We start from the raw sequence: 22304 nt of genomic DNA on the forward strand, positions 1-22304 counted from the left end.
CTTTCTCTTCTTTCTCTTTTCCAGCTGCCTATCTCCGCTCTCTTCTCGCTGTCCTCCTCACCCCGAGGTCTGTGATTGAGTTTCCGGGTCGCCTTGAATTTGTCTCTCCAGGATCAAACCCCTCCTCCCTTGATAAACCAGACCGCCGCCTTCACAATGTCCTGGAAAATCACCAAAAGTATGTTTAGTTGGTCTCCCATATCTCCCCTCGCTCCCTCCCCCCTTCCAGAACTCGAAACTAACCCAGTTGCTTTTTATCAGAACTCAAGGAGACGCACCTTGCTCCTTTAACACAAACGTTTACACGATCCTCCTCCACATCTACTATCAAAGGTGAATCCGGAGAAGAAACACCGGTCGCCGCACAGACTCCGACCATTTCCTCAAGTGCATCCAACGGAATCGGTATGTCCCGTGTCCCCATCCTAAATCCGGGGTATCTAACGTTCTACAAAGCTGCTTCGGAATCGCTCGTCTCCCCTCCTGTGGCCCCCGTCAAGCCTGGAATCCTGATCGTCACCCTTCATGAAGGTCGCAGCTTCGCTCTTCCGCAGCATTATCAGCAGGTCTTCAGTTCACACGTTCAGAATGGCTATGCGATGCGCCCTAGCTCTTCGTCCTCTCACTCTACGCAGTCTCAGTCGAGCTCATTTGTGCAAAGCAACCGTCCCCAATCAACGAGCTCGGGCATCAACGCGGCCCCGACTATTCACGGTCGGTACTCAACTAAGTACCTTCCTTACGCCCTTTTAGACTTCGATAAGAATCAAGTTTTCGTCGATGCAGTTTCGGGATCTCCAGAAAACCCCCTTTGGGCAGGTGACAACACAGCGTTCAAGTTTGACGTGTCTCGTAAGACCGATCTGAACGTCCAACTATACCTTCGCAACCCCGCCGCTCGGCAAGGTGTCGGCCGGAATGATGATATCTTCTTGGGTGCCGTCAAAGTCCATCCTCGATTTGAAGAGGAAACTCACCCCTACGTTGACGACCCAAAGTTGAGCAAGAAGGACAACCAGAAGGCTGCCGCGGCCCACGCCGAACAGGAACGCGCCCTAGGACAAGTAGGTGCCGAATGGCTTGACCTTCAGTTCGGTTCCGGATCCCTCAAAATCAGCGTATCTTTCGTTGAGAGCAAGCACCGCAGCCTGAAACTAGAGGATTTCAACTTGCTCAAGGTCGTCGGCAAGGGCAGCTTTGGAAAGGTCATGCAGGTTATGTACGTGCTCACCAAGTCTACCTTAGTCGCCAAGTCCACATCCACTAACCCATGCACAGGAAGAAGGACACGGGCCGTATCTATGCTCTCAAGACCATTCGTAAAGCACACATCATCTCGCGGTCGGAAGTCACGCATACGCTCGCCGAAAGATCCGTACTCGCTCAGATCAACAATCCTTTCATCGTACCTCTTAAGTTCTCCTTCCAGTCCCCGGAGAAGCTGTACTTCGTCCTGGCTTTCGTGAATGGTGGAGAGCTGTTCCACCACCTTCAGCGGGAACAGCGATTCGATGTCAACCGAGCCCGTTTCTACACCGCCGAGTTGCTTTGTGCCCTTGAGTGTCTGCATGGTTTCAAGGTTATCTACCGCGACCTGAAACCCGAGAACATTCTCCTTGACTACACCGGACATATTGCTCTGTGCGACTTTGGTTTGTGCAAATTGGACATGAAAGACGAAGATCGAACAAACAGTATGGCACACATCTACTTTCTACCTTCCTGGTAACTAACGTGCTACAGCGTTCTGCGGAACTCCAGAGTATCTAGCCCCCGAGCTTCTCCTTGGTCAAGGGTATACCAAGACCGTCGACTGGTGGACTCTTGGTGTGCTTCTCTATGAGATGCTGACTGGTCTTCCGCCTTTCTATGACGAGAACACAAATGATATGTACCGAAAGATCCTACAGGAGCCTTTGACTTTCCCAAGCAGCGACATCGTACCCCCGGCTGCGCGGGATCTTCTTACTCGACTCCTTGACCGTGATCCTCATCGCCGACTTGGTGCCAATGGTGCCGCGGAGATCAAGTCTCACCACTTCTTCGCCAACATTGACTGGCGTAAGCTGCTCCAGAGGAAGTATGAGCCAAGCTTCCGACCAAATGTGGTATGTAGCCAGATACAGCTCGGCAAGACAAAATACATAATTGCTAATGAATGTATAGTCGGATGCCCGCGACACCAAGAACTTCGACGTCGAGTTCACCTCCGAAGCTCCGAAAGACTCATATGTAGACGGACCCATGCTGTCTTCGACTCAGCAACAGCAGTTTGAGGGATGGTCTTACAACCGCCCCGTTGCGGGTCTCGGCGACGCTGGTGGCAGCGTCAAGGATCCATCATTCGCCAGTATCCCTGAGGATTCCCGATTTTAGATGTCAAGTGACGGACTTGCTTAGCCAACCGCCCATAACAGGCTCGCAGAAGAGCCTTTCAATCTACCCTTTGCATATCCTGCCACTTTTTTTCGTCTTGTTCTCTCTCGCGTCCGGTTCTCGCTTATTTCCGGATACCTTTTCTCATTGGATTAGTGCGTGGCAGTGATCTCAGTTCGAGCGAGTTGTGTCTTTTCTTCATTTGTTTATCCTTGCATCGAAGTTACATCCAGGCAGGATCCTACGCATTCACTTCTCCCATACCTTCTGCACATGTGTCTATCCTTGAGCTCTGCGTCAGTTCCTGGTTTCAGTCTCGTAACGTTGCAAGGGCGGCACGTGTCGTCTTACATATCGATCTTTGTCGTCTCATTCCTTGTTGTCTCGGCTGCTCGACCAAACTAGTCGTGCCTTCTTTCCTTCGATCTGCTGGTCTGATCCATCAAACCCGGTCTCCTAACCGAACCACACTCGCTTCGAAAAAGGCTTCCACTTGGGCTGCTTGCAGACGGAGTCGATTCACCACCTTTCAACGGATGGGATGGTCCATATTCATCCAGAGCATGGTCTCTTTGTTCCTACCCCGTTTCCTGCGGTCTTGTTTCCTTTTCATCCTTCGTTGCCTTGTTTTTTGCCTTTTCGATTTCCCCAGGCGGGATTTCAAGCGCACTAGGAGGGCTCAAGCAATTTGCGGAAAGTATGGGTGTTTCCTTAAATGGCCGGTTCATAGACCAACAATGAGTTGTTTATATCATTCAAGTCAGCTTCGCATCTCGTAGGTTCCGGTTCCAAAGAACACAAGCGTGGTCGTTCAAGGCTGGACGCGCGTGATGACTGAGAGATACCCTTGCCTTTTGAAGGCCGAGATACTAAGTACACGAAATATCCGGCTCTAGCTACCGGGTAATTGATTTATCCAAATCACCAAAGGCATATTCGAGTGTACGGAGTAACCAGTCCATCGACCACTAAGCTTAGCCTTGGCTCCAGCGCCAATCAAGAGCAACCGCTCCGGATAACGCTATACGTCGCTGGTCATCAGCCTCGCCGTGCACTGCCCGGGCTCTCGGCGATGGGGCTGAAATGAACACGACCCCGTGGATCAAATGACCAGCATGTTGCTTTCGACATCGACAGGCTACAGCATAAATCCCTTGAGTCAAGGCACTCAACAAACGAACAACTGAGAAGAATAATGTTCCCACGCGCTCGAAACCATGCGCTCGCACGACGATTACACAGTGGGATGGGTGTGTGCCCTCCCGCTCGAAATGACAGCCGCGATAACAATGCTGGATGAGACACACCCACAGCTGCCATATCCCGAGACAGACCATAACGCATACGCGCTGGGGTCAATCGCAGGCCATGGCGTTGTGATCGCTTGCCTGCCGTCCGGCATCTACGGGACTGTTTCGGCGGCTACGGTGGTAGCTCAGATGGTTTCTACATTCCCGCAGATCAAGTTCGGAATGATGGTTGGGATTGGCGGTGGTGTACCGAGTGAGAGCAACGATATCCGCCTGGGCGATGTGGTGGTAAGCAGGCCGACGGGGGTGTACAGTGGCGTTGTACAGTATGATCTTGGGAAGGCGTTGCAGGGTGGTGGGTTTCAGCAGACGGGGAGCTTGAATCATCCGCCGCAGCTGCTCCTGACACATATGTCTCTGTTGCAGGCGACCATGGTTGATTCTGAAGACGAACGCATTTATTCTCTGGTTCAGACTGTGTTGAACCGGCATCCGCAGCTGAACGAGGATTTTGGGTGTCCTGGCCCTGATAAGGATATTTTGTTCAAGTCAGAGTACCCTCATCGTTCTGATGTGGGCTCAGACGGTGCGTGTATGCACTGCGATCCCAGGCATGCGGTGCTGCGCAACGCTCGCATTTCCATGGAACCCCACGTCCACTACGGTTTGATTGCTTCGGGAGACAAAGTGATAAAGGACTCCGAGACAAGAGACCGTCTGGCTCAGGAACTCGGTGTTATATGTTTCGAGATGGAGGCAGCCGGCCTTATGAACCAGATTCCGTGTTTGGTGGTTCGTGGTATCTGTGACTATTCCGACTCGCACAAGAATAAGAATTGGCAGGGATATGCTGCACTGACAGCGGCCGCGTATTCCAAGGTGCTGCTGTCGACGCTAAAGCCCAGGACTGTGAACCATATCAGGAGTTTGAGTAAGCCAAATCATGATTCGTCATCAAAATAAACTTGCTAATGAAGTGAGTAGATAAAGGAGAAATCACCGCAGAGAAGAAAGCATGTTTGGCAAGCCTATTTCTTTCAGACCCCGAGGAAGACAAGAACGCATTGAAGCGTCGAAGGGGAGATCGTGCGCCGGACACCTGTAGATGGATTCTTGACACCAACGCGCTGCAAAAATGGCTCGGTTTTGATAATGGCGTCCCTAGAAGCAGCCTAGGATTCATTAAGGGCCATGCGGACGTCAGATCGAATATCTTCTGGCTATATGGTAATCCTGGAACAGGAAAATCCACAATTGTTGTCACAATGGCCGAGGAATTGCCAAAGAAGCCCTACTTCGACAATGCAAAGACTCTGGCATATTTCTTCTGTGACTCGAGTTCGGCGAACCGACGCACGGCTGTTTCAATCCTTAGAGGTCTGTTGTATCAGCTCGTCAAGGAAAGGCCTGAGCTGATTGAACTCCTATATTCCAAATATATGGAGAGGAAAGACGCTCTTTTCACTTCGTTCGATGCGTTGTGGTCGGTACTTATGAGCATAGGGACAGATGCGGCCAGTGGAGATAAATACTGCATCATTGACGCCATCGACGAGTGCGAGCCAGAGTCCCAGGAAATGCTGTTGGCGCAAATAAACCAAACATTCAGGAATCCTGCCTCAGAAAACCATCTCGGTCTTCATATTCTTCTCACCAGTCGACCGTATCCGGAGATCGGACGCTATTTGAGCCACTTCAATCATCAAAACTTATCGCAGTATCCGCAAGTTGCCACAGACCTCAACCTTTTGATCCGGTCGAAGGTTGCCGAGTTGAGTGAGAGGAACGGATACTCAAAAAAGGTCGCGGCAGAGGTATCTGAAACTCTCGAAGACAAGGCGGAAGGAACCTTTCTCTGGGTTGGAATAGCATGCACCGAGTTGGCATCCGTCCGATCCAGAGATGCCGTCAAGACTCTGCGAAAGATGCCCCGAGGATTGGACTCTCTTTACCGCAACCTCTTGGATACGGCACTAACGCATAGTGGTGAGGACAACCACATGCTCCTGCAGATGATGAGCGTCGTGGCCATTGCTCAGCAGCCCCTAAGTGTAGCTGAGTTGTCGGTAGCTTGCAACCTCTATCCAAACGAGGATGAAGAGAGCCGTCTGATTTTTACATGCGAGGATATCGAGTTGTGCCGCTTGATGGTGGTCGTACAGAGTGGTGTCGTTCGTCTACTACACAAGTCCGTAAAGGATTTCTTGCTTCGCAAGGGAGAAGATAATCAGCATCTTGTAGACGACGCGAAGGCACATGCGGCACTCGCTTATCGTTGTCTAGATATCTGGATGAAGAATTACGAGGCTTTGTCCATGAATGAACCATGGAAGCCGCTTGTCGACATTGAGTTCCTCCTGTATGCCGGCAAATACTGGGGCGTTCACGCCCATTATGCTTCTTCAGAATTCCACGTCCTGCGACAACACGAGAAGTTTTTTCGAGCAAAGTCAAGTGAAAGAGACATATGGGTCAGGGAACTAGAGTATCCTTTGAATTTGCCCAACGATCCCGAGGGTTTTTCTGTTTTGCATGTCGCAGCCCTCTTCGGTATCAACGCATTGGTCGACTTTGCATTCGAGGAGATGCGACATGAGCGTGTACACGGAAGAGAACTCAAGTATCAGCCACGATATGAAGATTCTAGATTTGCCGACAGTCGTGACAGAACGCCTTTACAGGTAGCCGCGGAAACCGGGCATATTGAGGTGATGAGTCTACTCCTAGACAGGAAGGCTGAACATGTAGAAATAGCTGCTGAGGTAGCTGAAGCAGCGGCAACGAATGAGGATTGTGGAGAACAGATGGTGGCTCTTCTTCTCGATCATAAAGTCCAGATAGATGAGTCGGTATTCATCGCTGCTGCTAGCAATCGTTCTCGTGGCGGAGCAATAATGTCGATGTTGCTAGATCAGGCATGGGGCATGCCAGTTACACGAGAAATGGGAATTTGGGCCGCGCCAGAGACGATATACGCCCGACTCCGAAAGCTGTTGACACTGGCACCTCACCTCAGCGCGCCCCAAATTTCCGAGGAGGTGATCAGGGCTGCAGTGAAGAACCGCGAGAGCGGAACGGCCATCATGACAGATTTACTGAACAGGTTAGGTCCTGGGATGCGACTGAGTGATGGCATTGTCGAAGATATGTGCGCAAATCTTGAGCCGAGCGTCGTCCAGCTCTTCTTAAACCAGAACGCAGAACGAATTCCCCTAACAAAAGACTTAATACTCGCCGCTCTGCGCAACAGTACCGAAGCTGACAAAGTGTTAAGCATCCTCTTTGATATGTGCTATGCGCAGGGAATGTCAAGCCAGGACATTATGGTCGATATATGTGGCCGTGTAAGCCCTCGTGTCATCAATCAGTTCTTTGACGGACAGAGGGCCCAATTGGTTCTAACAGGGGCAAGCGTGATGACGGCATCTTTCAATAAACAAGGCGAAGAAGTGATGAGTGTTATGCTTGACCGATGCCAAATTCGAGACTTGGATGATGTTGTCCTTGCGACGTGCACACGCTTCGGTCCAAATGTTGTTCGGAAATTGCTAGACAAGTTCAATCCTGTTCGATTGTCGACGAAGATCATTAGGGCAATAGCAGGGAAGGAGAATAATGCCAAATCTGTGATGATGACAATACTGCTCCTTCCTCAATTATCGAGACCAGGAGAACAGGAGATATCGCTGATCTGCCAAACTTTCGACACCGATGTCGTGCATGTTCTATTTGACCACCAGAAAAATATCCATGCCACATACGACCTGGTTGCAAGCATCCACATGAACGGAGAGAGGAAGGAGATAATGACGGCATTGCTTGAGCAATTCGGCGGGTCGTCCATGACGCTGGGTCTGGTCAACATGATCTGCAAACTATTTGATTCTAAGATTGTTGAGCTCTTGTTGCGGAAGCAGAACGGTTTGAAGGTGACTGCCGATTTAATAAATGCTATCTCTCTCAATAAGCAATATGGAAAAGACGTGATGAGCGCAATCATCCACCAAGCTGGTCTCACGCCTATCAAGCCGGAGTTGGTCGCCATGATTTGTCGTCTTTTCGATGCTGATGTCGTTGACCAGCTTCCGGAGATTGCATTTTCCAAGTCACTGGTTTATGCTGCAGCCCAGAACTTCTTGTACAGCAAAGAGGTCATGAGGGTGCTTCTCCGCAAGTACGATCACAATATTCAATTGGACCACGAAACGATTGCTGCAATATTCGACATCTTTGCGGGTGATTTGGAGATGATTGCGCTACTTCACAGCCACATCAGTATTTCGTCACGTATATTTACCGAGGATGACCTTGTAAAGATGTTTGAGGCTGTGTCGCCGGATACCGACATTGCCTATACGCACTCTAACGCGGTAACAATTGCCATGATGCTCGACAAGTATGGAAATCCCCAGCCAGCCGAAGAAGCCATCCAACTCGCGGCAAGCAACGAGGTCGATGCCAGGAATGTGATGTTGTTACTTCTGCATAGTTTTCAAGGCCATGTCCAGCTATCCGAGGCCATGTTTGTAGCAGCTGCGGCAAACGAATATCAGGGCAGTGACGTGATGGAAGTGCTCTTAGACTGGGAGGGAAACGGTCTTCTCGTATCTGAAAGAGTCCTCAAGACAGCTGCAATGAATCATCGCAAAGGGAGGGATTTGATGCATTTGCTTCTTTGTCGTTGCCGGCAGAGATTTCTCAACGTCGAAGTGGTCAAGACAGCCCTCGCAAACCATCAGAGTGGCAGGGAGATTATCAAGCTGCTTTTAGAACACTGCGCAGGCACCACACTTCAAATAACTCCGGACTTAGCCAGGGTAGCTGCAGCGGCAAACGGGAAGGATGTGTTCACCATGCTGCTCAGTTCTGAGCAAATCCTGGTACGGGTACAACAAGAAGCAGTAGTCACGGTCTGCCAGTTGTTCGACCTGGAACTTGTTTCCTTGCTTCTCTCCACCCACGGCAGTCAGGTGGTGATTACCGACGACGTTGTTTCAGCAGCCGCAACAAACTGTCTGCATGCTAAAGACGTCTTGGGTCTGCTCCTGAGCAAAAGGCAAATGACAGTGCCGACGTTTGAAAGAGCTCTCGAGGCAGCGGCATATGCAGATGAAAAGGAGGCAATGGCCTTTCTTCTCCAGCATCAAGACCGAAAGGAAGGCGCAATCTCAGAGGATATTGTATGTGCGGCAGCAGGAAACAGATGGGGAACGTCCGAGACCTTATCCCTCCTCCTGGACCGATATGCCTTCGACTTCCCAATTACTGAGAGGGTACTCATCGCGGCTGCCCGAAATGGAAGGGGTGACACGCTTTCCCTCTTACTTGGTCAAGGAGATGAAATCCTCGTCACAGACGCAGTTTGGCATGCAGCCTCAGCCAATGAATATCACAGTAAGCGTGTCCTAGATCTGTTACAACGATATCCCTTTGGACGACATGCTTCCTTGAAGCAAACTTGATCCGACATCTAGTGCGTCATAAGTAATGTTTAATGGATTGCTCATAAGGGCGCATCGAAAGCCCTGGTGGTTGATCCACGTCTTTGAAGAGGCGCGGCGTTGAGAATTATAAAAGATGAGATGGACTGTGCAACAGAAGCTTTCATGTTCATTAAGGACAGCCATCAACCGTCCGTGATCAACCACATGGCTGTGGACCAGGAGTGAGGTGGAAAACAAGCAGGAGACGACCCTAGAGCTAGAATGTCAGAAGAGTTGCCACGGGCATCGGGTAAGCAGGGTAAGCAGGCACGTTTCAAGTAGCACACAAGGACTCTAATTTAAGACACATGGATATAAGAGTAAGGGGAAGAAGCTAAACAACCAGATATCCGATACAGAAAACACGCGCTCCCCGAAGCGAATTTTATAGCTGAGTATTAACAATTCAAAATGCCACGTGGTAAATACCTCGTCTCCTTGAAGCTGCCTGCAATCCGACTGGCACTACAGAACCATGTAAAAAAATCATGCCCACATTAAGTCTTACCCGGGTAACGTATTCAAGTTCATGCCTCCGCCTCTACCTCCTGGGAACCGTTCGTCTCAGGCTCGGGCTCGGGCTCAGAATCCTCTCCATCAACATCGATCAGGGAACCTGACGAGGCTGGCTCAGCAACAACACCCTCCTTCTCGAGACGGAGATATTCATCCCACTCCGGGAACAGATCATCGTCCGCTGGCACATCCGTTACACCGGGCGGAACACCAATGAGCCGAGAGATCTTGGCCTTTCCGTTTTGTTCCAAGGATTCCTTCCACTTAACCACAAGCTCGGGTGCTCGAGAGGGCTTGTAAGTTTGAGCAAAAAGGACGGATTCCGCAAGGCGGTTGGTTTGAACAAGGAGATCAATACACCCATCAACATCTCCGAGGGACCAGAATGTAGAGAACGCAACATTGTGAAGGCCGGCACCCGATGCCTGCGTTGCAAGCGCTCGGAGGCCTTCCTTGTTGCCGCTAGCAGTATGCAAGAGCAGGAGGGAGCCGACATCTTTGGCGTTGATGAAGCATTCTTGTGCCAAGGACAGATTCCATCCTGACAAGGCAGCATCACCAACAATCTTCCACTTGTGCTCGACATTTGCTTCGCGGGCAATTTCAAGGGCAATGTCGAGATTATTGAGAGCAAGGGCGAGCTCGAAACGATGCTCCTGATCAGTTGCAACTTCCAAAGCCATCTCCTTATAGCCCTGACCTTCGAGGAACCGCGCCACTTTGTTCATCTGATCCTGCGGAATATCCTGGAGCAGCTCTGCCGCAAGATCCATGTCCCCACGCAGCACGACAGTCTGATATTCTACCATGCTGAGAGACAAAGCAAATGATACCGCGTTGACATCCTTGTCGGCAACGTAAACACGACCATCACGGGGCAGGTATCCCAGAACGTACATCGGCTGATCAAAGTGTGAAACCGTGTATGTTTGATCGCCGACAAGGTAGTTTAGACGGTTTGTAGAATTCGTATAGATGAAGCAGTCCCCAACCCATTGGCCTGTCCTGACAGACTCATTGACATCGGTGACAACTTCGAACGCCGACTCAACGCCGTCCTCATCAGCCTCACCCGCATTCAGCCCATTGACATAGTTTTCTCGGGAGAATCGTAGAACGTAGAATGCGTCATCACAAGCAAGGGTGACCAACTCCCCAGACTCCGACCAATAGACCTAATCAGAAAAATTAGCTGGAAAGATATGTGTAGAGCGACTCCAAAATCCACTTACGTTCCGCGGCTCAACCTCGATACGTCGGACTAAGTTTCCAGATTCCCAATCAAACATGCCAATCCCTCCCTGTCCTCGAACACCGAGCAGAACACCCCCGGTGAGACCTTCGGCCTGGAAGCCAACATCGAGGCCGCCGCTCACTTCCTTGAAGTTCTTGAAGATTTTGACACTAGTACCCGACTCCCGAATGGCGTAGTCGTTACTGTTGTCTTTTGAGCCCCAAGCGAAGTCTAGAGCTTGCCCGAAAGCCTTGTTTCTCCAAGCAAGGGCGGTGTAGATAATGTATTCGCCATCTCCACAGACGGAAACAAAGCGCCCATTGGGCGAATGTGACAGAGTTTGAGGATACACTTCACATGAGCCGAGATCCTTGGTTGGAAGGGAAATCGGCGCTCCATCCTTGACACTAGCATCACCACCCTTGATGACGGTGGAAACGACCTCGTTATGCCGCGCCCACACGATCTTTCCTGAACCATCCATGGAGACCGCTGGTTCTTCTCTACCCATCTTCACTACCACAGCACCATCATCAAAACCGAGTGCAACACCTTGCCTGCCCCGTTGATATGAAACACACCAGGCTCTTTCGAGGCCGTAACTCAGGGATTGCTCCAGTCTGTATGTGTTGGCGTGCCATATCTTGATCGTTCCATCCTCAGATCCAGAGATGATAACCGGTAATTCGGGGTGGTAGCAGGCGAAAGAGACATTACTCGTGTGTCCTTCCAAAGTCGCAATGAGAGCCTTTGTGGTGTAATCCCAAACCTTCACAGTCTTATCATCGGAAGTTGTGAGAAGATAGGGCTTGTCAGCCTGCGGATAATAGTCGACATGGTTGACGCCTTTCGTTTCGTGGGCCTCGAGTGTGAAATTGGCGTGCGGGGAGCCTAAACTCCAAATCTTGACAGTCCGGTCCAGACATGCCGACGCAAATGTGTTCGTATCCTTAGGGTTAATTGAGAGTCCCATAACATAATGACTGTGACCCTCGTACACCTGCACGCACTTCCATCCCTTCTCCCAGTCCCATAACTTAATGGTCATGTCATCGGAAGCTGTAAGCACGAACGGCTGCGTTGGGTGAACTGCGATGGAGCGGATGTAATCTGGATGCGCCTCAAATGAAGCAATCTTCTCGGAGGTATTGTAATTGTAGATGCGAAGCTGGAAGTCGTCTGAACCACAGACAATCCAATTCTTGCGAGCGATGAATCGCCCAGCTCGGACGGGAACATCGGTGAGTTCGAAGGTTTTAATGATTGACTAGAGAATTCATTGATCAGTTTTTGAACCAGGGGGTTGACCTGAAGTAGCAGACTCACCTGAGTTTCATAAGACCAGATGTATACGTGACCTACAGACGGATTAGTATATACAACAACCACTTATTATGCTGCCAACGACCACGCACCGCTGTATAATGTTGTCAGGATCTATACTCTCATTAGCTAGTGCAAAACCATTAATTATCTAGTAAGAACTTACCCATGGCTCTGTCGGGTGGAAGTCAATACCCTTTACTCGCTCCGAGCGAGCAAAGAGTTGTCTCTGTATTCAGTTCCCCTGGTCAGCAAGATCTCCCCATTACAGGCAATATGCGCGGAATATGGGCTGTCCATTATTTCGTCCATTCAAGCACGATATCCGAGTCATATGCCGTACCTTTATATCCAACCTCATGTTGTGTGGGGAGAAAGGGGAATCGCGACTATGTGCGGCGTCGGAGGTGATCAATCAGGGAGGGGAACCAGGCCACGAGCCGTTTTATCAGCCCAGCCCGGAATTGCAGAGGACTTCCGGTGGAAGTAGAGTTCAATGGCAAGGTATAAGCACAAAAGAAAGCAGCCAAAAGCAATGGCCTTGTAGAACGTGAACGGGAGTCCAGCAATGTGTCCACAAGGAGACGGCAATAATCCCGCATCCGCAGTGGACTAGCGATGCTCCCCTCACCGCCTACGGTTCTGGTCTTCTATAATTCCAGCACTTATGTGTATAGCAAACAGCAGCCATGACTATGAAGACTCGGATTTATCATGTTGACCCAATGGCCCTGGCTGCGGTAATACTCATATGTAAGGCGCAAAGTCAATTGCACGACCCGGGCTCCCTGGCACCCGAGCACCTATGGGAAAGTATAGACTGAGCAACCCGTGGGCCGGACAAGAGCCAACACAAATTTAGAATAAAATAAGGAATCTAAGTGACCATACAAGATATAATTGTCACATGCGAGTCCAACCGAAGGACAACGTCGGCTAATAAGTACAAGTAATTTGGGTTTCTAACAATCATTCCGTAGCAAAGCCCTTCTATTCCGTTTTGCGTTCGAAGTAAGTCCACTGTCCGGGCTTAGGCTTCTCTTCGAGTTCCTCCCAGCTGCGAGTATGTCAATCAAATTGAAGGGTCCCCGGCCAAGAGAGGTAATGGAAACTTACGACTTGGACCTGTACAGCTCATCCACCAGTTTCATTTCACCCTCGGCCACTTGGATGACTTCTTCAATGAGGCCAGCTCCAATCTGCTGCTCGATCTCGGCGATCCTACAGGCAGTCCGTCAGTATGCACACAACTACGACAAAGCATGTCAACATACTGGTCAGCGTCCAGGGCGGGTTCATTCTCCCATTTCATCTGCAGGGTGTGAAAGTCCGACTCGGACTCCGCGGCAGAGGATGTACCCTCCTCCATATCCTTCTCCCAACGGGCCTGTTGTTCCGGCGTACGAGCAGGGCCCTCCGTGGTAGGTTCCAACTTTTCTCCGTCCCACTCCTCTCCGCGGGGGTTGTCGCTGTTGTCGGAACGTTGAATTCCAGCGTAAGATCCATCCGCCAGTCGAAGCGAAGCAAATCGCTCGGGTTCGGTCGCGACGGCCTTCTTTACGCGTTCCAACCAAGCTTCATATCCAGCCGGCTTCGTAGACTCGACGATCCGCAGTCGGTGGCGGGTCAATGCCTCGGTAGACTGGCGGTAGGCGGAGGACTCGGGAAAAGCCTTCAGTTTCTCCAGCGTAGATGTGTAGAGGTAGATCAAGGTGGGACGAGGGCTTGGGTGTGTGTTCAGACCAGTCAAACCGGTCGGAGCGAAAGGCTCCAAGTACCGGGCCGGTTTGACGCTGGCCAGCAGCCGGAGGGTAGATCGCATTGTGATCTAGGGTGTATACGGAACAGAAAAGGAATTGACCCGAAAGGGAAGCCGAATGAGGGTCTCTCTTGCGCACGGGATAGAGTACGTCGTTAACCGGTACAAGGTTGAGGTGCCATCGGTAGGCGGAGAAACTAGCGTTCCTGAGCCTGAGGCAGCCATGACCACGGCTTCTGGATCCCAGCAAAGGAGATCCAGAGATCAGCCTCACCCTCCTCGTTCATCCCAGACATTCTTTTCAGTCTTTTGTCTGAAGGCGTGCGGGTGACTCCGCATATTTCTTGACATTATCAGCTCTTTGAACTCACTATAAGTTCTCGCCGTTGTGGTTGTACGGCGCATCCCTCTCAATCAACCCGCCTTTGTCCCCCCAATGTGCCACCTTTGATTTAATCCGAGCTGCGTCCCCTGATTCGAACTCTCGTTATTATTAGACAACACCGAGGCCTTGAGCCTTGATTTTCGCCAAAATGCGCACATCTTTCTTGACTTGGTCGTTACTTTCGCTCTTCGCACTCCCGACTTTTGCCGCTCCCTCTGATCAGATTGTCGCGAACCCACGGCTCGTGAAAAGGACTGACCCGAGCGACTCGTCGACGTCCACCGTTTTCAATGGAATCGAGGTTCCGCCTATGAAGGAGCTGACCCCCGATAACTTTGAGGAAACAGTTAAGGATGGCTATTGGTGCGTCGCCATTTTCGACTTGCAGATTCTCCTTGTGCAATCTATAACCTAACTTATCTCGATAGGTTTATCAAGCAGTACTCTCCGGCATGCCCTCACTGTAAAGCGGTTGCGCCCACGTGGCAGACTTTATACGAGTTCTACTACGTGAGAATCACTTGATTTGTGCATTTGCGTGTCTTGATCTGACAGGGAATAGACCTCGAATCCGCTCTCCGCAGCCTCCACGAAACAATCCGAAACACGATCTTTGAACTCGTTTGAGGGCTTTTACAACTTTCACTTTGCTGCAATGAACTGTCTGGCGTATGGCGATCTGTGCAAGAAACTCGAGGTCGGTTACTTCCCGACTTTTTCATTCTACCATGACGGAAAGCAAGTCGAACAATATGAAGGAAAGAAATCCATGGAAGCTTTTAGCGAATACATTGAGGAGAAGCTGGAAGCTATCCAACCCGGGTCACGTCCTGCAAAAGGTCTCAAACTACCAGCACCAGGTGATAAGGGAGTTGATACGAAGGCAGAGCCCGAAGCCGCTGCTTCTAAAGACAAGGACCCTGAGGCGGGTGTCAAGGCCGGTGAAAAGCACAATGAGAAGGCTGCTCAGCAGGCTGCTCAGGAAGCTGCCGAAAACCCGGCCTCCGAACGAGACTCTACCCCGAAGCAGAAACCGAAGGCAAAGGCGCCGGTGAACCCTCAGGGAATATCCCTTCCTCTCACCGCGGAGAGCTTTCAGAAACTTGTCACTCCATCCGACGAACCTTGGTTCATCAAATTCTACGCGCCCTGGTGTCACCACTGCCAGGCATTAGCCCCTAACTGGGCGCAAATGTCCAAGGAAATGCAACACACCCTCAATATTGGCGAAGTGAACTGTGAAGTTGAACGCAGGCTCTGTAAAGATGCCCACGTTACCGCGTTTCCCACCATGTACTTCTTCCGCGGTACCGAAAAAGTGGAATACGACGGTCTTCGGGGCCTTGGCGATCTGGTTAGCTACGCCAAAAAGGCTGTTGCCATCCGGAATGGTATCCAGGATGTTGATGCCGAGTCTTTCAAGGCCTTGGAAGAGACAGAAGAGGTGATCTTTTTGTACTTCTATGACCATGCAACCGTTTCCGAGGATTTTGAGGCTCTGGAACGGCTTACCCTTCCCCTGATCGGACATGCGAAATTGGTTAAAACAGACAGCGCTGCACTTGCCGAAAGGTTTGGGATCTCTACCTGGCCTCGCCTTCTTGTCTCGCGAAGTGGACGTGCGAACTACTACAATCCCATCGCTCCGAAGGATATGAGGGATATCCGACAAATTCTCAACTGGATGCAGACCGTTTGGCTTCCCATTGTCCCCGAGCTCACGGCATCCAATGCCCGCGAGCTTATGGCCGGCAAGTTTGTCGTGCTTGGTATCCTGAGTCGCAGCCGTGCCAATGAGTTTGTGGAATCGAAGCGCGAGCTTAAGAACGCTGCTCTCGAGTGGATGGATAAGCAAGTGCAACTGTTCAAGTTGGAACGGCAAGAGCTCCGAGACGCTAAACAGCTTCGAATCGAGGAGGCAGAGGATCGCAATGACCAGCGTGCTTTGCGCGCAGCAAAGAATATGCACGTCTCCATTCGTGAGGACGACAAGAAGCAAGTGAGATTCGCCTGGGTTGATGGTGACTTTTGGGAGCGCTGGCTGAGGACTACTTACGGCATCGATGTGGGCAAGGGTGAGCGTGTTATTATCAACGACCAGGACAACCGGCGTTACTGGGATACCGCTTCCAGTGGCGCTTCCATCATGGCTTCCCGAACCTCCATTCTCGAAACCATCCCTCTCGTCATCGCCAACCCTCCCAAGATAACACCCAAGTCTACAATCGGTACCTTTGAGTCTATCTTCTTTGTGTCTCACGCTTTCATCACCGGTCACCCGATTCTTTTCGTCATCCTCCTTATAATCTCGATTGCCGCTGTGACATATGTTGCCCGGGGGAGAGCGCTCAAGCGCGGAGTCCGTGGCGGAATCCTCGGCATTGCTGGCAATGCTGGCGGCTTCCTCCAGCTCGACGGCAAGGAAGGGCTTCTCAACGGAGGCTCAACCGGCAAGGTGGACTGATGGAATGTAAAGATTGTACAGTTACGCTACTTTGAGTACCCTATATTTAGGTTTTTTTTTCTTCTACTTTTGTTTTTTTCTTGATAATACTTGAATAAACTTAGCTTAGTCCTTTATTGAATGAAAGCGAAAAATTTGAATATTCTTCTGTTCATAGCATGATTTCCTTCATCTAAAGTTGTATGGATAGGGCAGCTTGTCAAACACCTGAAGATCACGTGCTTATAATCTCCGCGCCGCTGATTGGCTGTCGGGCGGCACAGTCTCCGGTCCGGTTTTCGTCGAGGGTCGCGAATCCGCTCAACCTTGATTGTCTGACGTCCATTGCTGGCAAGTTCCATACCACAAGAACCACACAAAATGGTGCGTATACCGCTGCACAGTGCTCTGTTATTGACGGCCAATTGCTAACGTTGCCGCTCGGAAACAGTTCTCCCAGACTCTCCGCCGTGCCGCAGCTCAGTCTGCCCGGTCTTCTCCTCTTGCCGGAAGGTGAGAACCCCCGATGATATACCTGCATACCGTCTACATGCTCTCCGTCCCTGCTACCCACCTATCTACGTCCGACGTGATGTATACCGCCGTGAATTGGATCGGATACCCCGTGTGCAGTGCGCTCTACCCAGAGCACAGCCATTGGACACGGAGCAAAGCACAGCAAGCTCGTCACCGCACCTCGACACCCGGAACCAGCCCAGCACCAAACGCAATTGAAATACCCCAGCTAACTCCGCCGTTCTCACTAGGTTCACTCCCTCCCCCCACGTCGGCGGCTTCACCCTCAACGACGCGACCAAGTTGTGAGTGGCACACTCCGTCCGCTGCGCAGCAGGACGCCCACACGAGTACGAGTTCCGGGCAAGCTAACGCAGTTCAAACAGCGGTGGCATCGCCGCCACCTTCGGCGTCAGCGCCGGTGTCTTCGCTGTCTTCTTCTTCGGCGAGGTCCCCCGCGTCCGCCAGGATATCCTCCAGAAGCTCCCCTTCTTCGACACCTACCTTGACCGCACTATCGCTCCTGAGGACAACGTACGTCGCCCTGTGATCTCTCCTCTCTTGCGGTTTATCATTCCGATTCTAAATGGAATGGTTTGCTGACCTGATGATTCACCGTGCAGCCTTTCTAAACGACTCGTTTGTTTTCCTCGCGTCCCGCTTTCTCCGACTATCTGATCTTCTGCGGTTTCCTGCTCTCTATGTGCGCTACGTCGGAGCATAGATAGATAGATGGGAAGCAGAGTGGTGTTGCACTGTGTAGAATAGCAATGAGATTTTTAGCACATAGACTTTGTCTGGTCTTGTTGGTTTAAGCCAAGTAATGCGCTCAGCCTGCAATATCGCCTGTATCTTGAAAATTCGTAGAGAAGTTGGCTGAGGTCGTTTAGTCTGCGGTTTCAGAGAACTCTTACCTTGATATCATCAGTGTTGGGAGTGCATGCCCCTGCATTGATATATATTTTTGAGTTGGGCCACTGTTCCTCCGGACAATGTCTGGTAGAGACTGGATTCGCAATGTCCCCTTAGGATTAGCTAGTCATGTCTTTCACTATCAAACAGGTACTGCGATGCTAGGTTATCACAGGCACTAAGATAAAGCAAGGAGGCATAAGCGCAGAGCAATAAATCTTGTGAGACCAAGTAGGGTCCAGTGTGTCAATCAGTGTATTGGTTCGCGAAAGATATCACACTCAAACAAAGGCTATAAAATATATAGTCTTATCAGACCTTTAGAGTATTGAGGACAGATGACTAAAGCTTTGGCGATGACCGAGGCGAAACATCCGCCGACGCATCTGCATCGAGCACCACAGCAGCCGTCTGCTCCTGGCTTCCTTCTATGCCGTTGATCACATTGCCATGGATAACATGCTCCAGGTTGACCTTGGGACCCTTGAACCATTTGTGTGCATCGACCACCCACCAAATGGTCACTGCGAGCATCGGTCCTCCCCAGACCAAACAAGTCCAGTTCATCAGGTCAGGGGTAAGATTGGAGCCAGTGTCAGCGGGAAGGCAGAGGATAGGCACCATCAGCAAGACGAAGCCAACACCAAGACCTCCTATCCAGGGTCCGAAAGGACCTAGATGCCATGGCCCTCTGCGGAAACGGTCACCGACGAAGAAAACGCGGATAGTAATGGGGATGGTAAAGGCGACGAACTGTGCAATGGCCCCAATGGAGAACAGAGCACCTATGGCGACGTCACCGGCGAATAGTAGAAGACACATCAGGATCCCGAGGATGGAGTTTAGGACGACTGCATTAACCGGGGTCTGAGTGGTGTTGTTGATGCGCTTCCAGAATCTCGAGAAAGGGAAACAGTCGTCGCGAGCGTAGGCGTATGTGACTCGAGATGCAGCTACCATGCATCCTTGGCCCATCGAAAACCCGCAGATAATGGTGAGTGCAAGGATGGCAAGCGCACCTTTGCGGGACATAACCTGGAAGAGATAGGACGCCCAAGGCTGCCCAAGGTCCGAGTTGAGCACTGCATCAATGTCTAGCACGGTGTAGGCGACGACGAGCTGTAGAAACCAACCCATGAGGCCCCCTACTCCGGAGGTAATAACGATGGCCCTTGGGGAGGCAATATTCGCATTGGAACACTCCTCACTCAGATGAAACGGAGAGTCGTAGCCGGACATGGTCCAGATAACCGCGACAAACGTCATTAGCACGGCAACTCCATCAGGATAGTCCGTCATGTTGGTGATATTTCCCCAAACCTCTTTGGATGGCGTGAATTTAGGCGAGTTCGTAGTCCCAGCAGGAATGGCGATGATGACAGCGACTAGTGCAAGCATGTTGAAAGTCGAGCCCCAGGAGTTAAACACCGCCACCCATTTTGTTGGCATACTGCTGATTGCACTGTGCACTATCATGATGAGTGTGGTCAAGAGATAGGTTTGCCATTGTGTAGGAGTGTACTCTGGATTCTGGATGGATCCTGCAGCAAGGATCATTGCGGCCAAAGCGTAGTCCACAGATGGAGCTGCAGTAATCTGACCGATCCAGTTGGACCATCCTGTAATCCAAGCCGCAAAGGGACCGTACCCTGGAGGCGCAAGCACCGCAGCGGCATAGTACAACCCTCCGCTGCACGAGTCAGCATGGGTGAGATGTCCCGCAGGGTGGTCTGGGACTCTGGGGTGCTTACCTCGTGGGCATGGCGGAACATAGCTCTGCCATAGACATTGCCACGCATTGAATAAATATCATGGCTATAATCCAGCCCCAGACCATTCCAGCTGTCCCTGCATATCCCATACCTGAAACCACGAGTCAGCCCTGCTGCGTATCTCCATGAAACCGCGGCATGTACCATATGTCATTGTGCTTGCAAACGACGGGAGAAGCCCTAGCACCGCGAAGCTGACGCAGAAGGTCGTCCATAGCGAGAACTCCCGCTTGAATTCCTGTTTGTACCCAAGCGCGGTGATAACCCGCTCGTCGGCGTCCATCGAGTCATCGAACTCAGGGACGTCACCATTGGGTAGGGCGGAGGTAACAGGCTCATGGTCAAATTCATGATAGGCCTGTGCATTAGACGCGGCTGTTGCTTTGCCTGAGACGGACATGGTAGGTGTTTAGTTGCGGTCGCATTCGCTTGATGTCAAGTCGACCAGGCAAACTCCAGGGACCACGGGCCACGACACTCAGAACGGAGTCGATCTTGCAAGGGATGACGAAGGTGACCGAGGACCTGCTTCGGGTAACACCAGATGCATATATATGCAGTCAGCACGGGCGCTCATTGCTGCTGCAGGATGACGGAGGCGCCGATAGGACGAGCGGTCGTGATCATCTCGATGATAACCTAGATATCGAATGCAGGGCCTCTAAGGGCTGGGCGATAGAGAGACTAGCAGTCTAGCACCCCGCCGTCAACGCAGGCACTTCATACCATGCCGAAGTAGGCAGGTTCAGGCGGAGGCTTGGGGAATGGCCGGGGAAAGCTTGATGCTTATCAGACATGGCGCATGGAGAAGATAAGCACGAGATAAGAGTATCTGTCAGTCATGGATTCATTTTGCAGCGCAGCTCTTCAACTTCAAACCTGGAGTTCCCAAATTTTCTGGTGCGGGTGATGAAGGAGGCATAAATCCGAGGACTCCAGCTGAGCGAAGGAAAGTTCCTTGCAGGCAGCGTTGTACAAAGCCAAGCCCTCCTGCAGCTCCTCCTGCCACTCACCACTCTCGCCACTCGTCAATTGATCAGACTTAGCACGATCCTAAAGGCACCGAGTACGGAGTAGCCTTGAGCCGCTGTTCAGGCTCTTGAACCCTCTGCTGGTGGCTGATGAGCCAGCCATATATCTATATCCAATGCGATGCCTTCCCTGACGCCAACTCTCTGGCACTGTTGTCGGAGACCGCACTTTCTTCTGATCCACAAGCGTCAATAATACTGTGAGAAAAGAAACGTTGCGAAGGCGCTGCCGGCCGGTTTCTCCGTCTGTTCCGAAGAAGCTGAATTAAAGGACAACAAGCTTCAAACCGGCCATGCCCAACACCTCAAGGCGACTGCTGCTCGGATACTGAATCCAAACGCTCAGTCAGACTTTCTCATGAACTGCTTCAGACATCCTAGCCATTGGCTACGCGGATCCATATCCTCTGCAATTTTGCCGGTGGCATTACCTTCGTCTTCGCTTGACTAAAGAACATTCTGAAAGTTCTAGCTCACAAGTCGCTAACATGGAACTCGAGAACAAACTATGTCAGCGCGGAGTGCATTCACGATCATGCTCCAGGCGATCAGCTCATAATCATAGGAAATGATGATACGGGGTAGGGCACAGGATGCCGACTGAGGGATACTCCCAACAATTAACATGCATGCGCTGCTCAAACTTCATACTATCGCAATCTGATGGTATGCCTGGCTAGCCCTAAAGTGCTGAGGGGGCAAGCTGACACTGCAGGATGCTCTGAGGATTGCCGTTTCACAGCTGATACTCCAGACGCCCGATGCGGTGGCTGCAGCCCATTATCGAGTAGTCCAATTTGAGAGAGATCTCACGAAGGCATTTAACTGAGCATAGCATTATGGCCGGGACTCAACACAGCAGCCAAGCTGTTTACTGGCACCGATACTCGCTCCATCACACAATTGTTCTTAGTGATCCAGATGTCAGTGAGACTAGCCCTAACAGCAACACCAACACACTCTCCAGCAGAACTCTCGGTCATTCCGAGAAATGAAATCAAAAGAATGTAGAGATATACTATGTGCAGTCATCTTCGTTAAAGTATAAGCGCCCGGACACGAAGGAGAATACACATTGCACGCCAGAAACTTGAACCAGCGCCAAAATTGACATGGGAGTGACCTCTACCGCTACTACAACTACACCGGAGTAGTACATAACTGGAAGAGTCACTCTACCATTTCTGCTCTGGGAAGGACCTCTATCTACAAGTGAAACCTGTTATAGGGGCACGACACCCTGCGAACGATCTGCCTTCATCTCCTAAGCCTGGAATGAGAAGCCGAGAACGAAACATCTCTCT

General features: G+C 51.0%; 7 protein-coding genes across 7 annotated transcripts; 4 read left to right on the top strand and 3 right to left on the bottom strand.

Moving 5' to 3' along the window:
- Positions 1-156: 156 nt before the first annotated feature.
- DSM5745_02479 (serine/threonine-protein kinase) lies at positions 157-2376 on the top strand (the record flags this gene model as incomplete). The annotated part of the gene is made up of 6 exons (XM_026744495.1): positions 157-178; positions 262-405; positions 457-1219; positions 1279-1694; positions 1744-2108; positions 2167-2376. 6 exons carry the CDS (start codon positions 157-159, stop codon positions 2374-2376), a joined length of 1920 nt encoding a protein of 639 aa, XP_026607658.1.
- Positions 2377-3593: 1217 nt separating this feature from the next.
- On the top strand, positions 3594-9088 carry DSM5745_02480 (uncharacterized protein; the record flags this gene model as incomplete). Its single annotated transcript, XM_026744496.1, has 2 exons — positions 3594-4557; positions 4611-9088. 2 exons carry the CDS (start codon positions 3594-3596, stop codon positions 9086-9088), a joined length of 5442 nt encoding a protein of 1813 aa, XP_026607659.1.
- Positions 9089-9636: 548 nt separating this feature from the next.
- On the bottom strand, positions 9637-12543 carry DSM5745_02481 (coatomer subunit beta'; the record flags this gene model as incomplete). Its single annotated transcript, XM_026744497.1, has 6 exons — positions 9637-10800; positions 10858-12126; positions 12186-12217; positions 12275-12296; positions 12349-12411; positions 12526-12543. 6 exons carry the CDS (start codon positions 12541-12543, stop codon positions 9637-9639), a joined length of 2568 nt encoding a protein of 855 aa, XP_026607660.1.
- A 629-nt stretch (positions 12544-13172) lies between these two features.
- DSM5745_02482 (complex I NDUFA5 subunit family protein) lies at positions 13173-14004 on the bottom strand (the record flags this gene model as incomplete). Its single annotated transcript, XM_026744498.1, has 3 exons — positions 13173-13239; positions 13299-13403; positions 13457-14004. The coding sequence occupies 3 exons, from the start codon at positions 14002-14004 to the stop codon at positions 13173-13175; spliced, it is 720 nt and encodes a 239-aa protein (XP_026607661.1).
- Positions 14005-14474: 470 nt separating this feature from the next.
- DSM5745_02483 (putative disulfide isomerase) lies at positions 14475-16790 on the top strand (the record flags this gene model as incomplete). Its single annotated transcript, XM_026744499.1, has 3 exons — positions 14475-14689; positions 14755-14836; positions 14889-16790. The coding sequence occupies 3 exons, from the start codon at positions 14475-14477 to the stop codon at positions 16788-16790; spliced, it is 2199 nt and encodes a 732-aa protein (XP_026607662.1).
- Positions 16791-17150: 360 nt separating this feature from the next.
- Positions 17151-17917, top strand: DSM5745_02484 (cytochrome b-c1 complex subunit 10; the record flags this gene model as incomplete). The annotated part of the gene is made up of 5 exons (XM_026744500.1): positions 17151-17153; positions 17221-17282; positions 17537-17590; positions 17672-17819; positions 17909-17917. 5 exons carry the CDS (start codon positions 17151-17153, stop codon positions 17915-17917), a joined length of 276 nt encoding a protein of 91 aa, XP_026607663.1.
- Positions 17918-18539: 622 nt separating this feature from the next.
- DSM5745_02485 (amino acid permease) lies at positions 18540-20369 on the bottom strand (the record flags this gene model as incomplete). The annotated part of the gene is made up of 3 exons (XM_026744501.1): positions 18540-19887; positions 19949-20060; positions 20114-20369. The coding sequence occupies 3 exons, from the start codon at positions 20367-20369 to the stop codon at positions 18540-18542; spliced, it is 1716 nt and encodes a 571-aa protein (XP_026607664.1).
- Between the last annotated feature and the right edge of the window lie 1935 nt (positions 20370-22304).

Source organism: Aspergillus mulundensis (genome assembly GCF_003369625.1).
Source record: "Aspergillus mulundensis strain DSM 5745 chromosome Unknown scaffold_1, whole genome shotgun sequence".
In the NCBI taxonomy this organism is placed as follows: domain Eukaryota; kingdom Fungi; phylum Ascomycota; class Eurotiomycetes; order Eurotiales; family Aspergillaceae; genus Aspergillus; species Aspergillus mulundensis.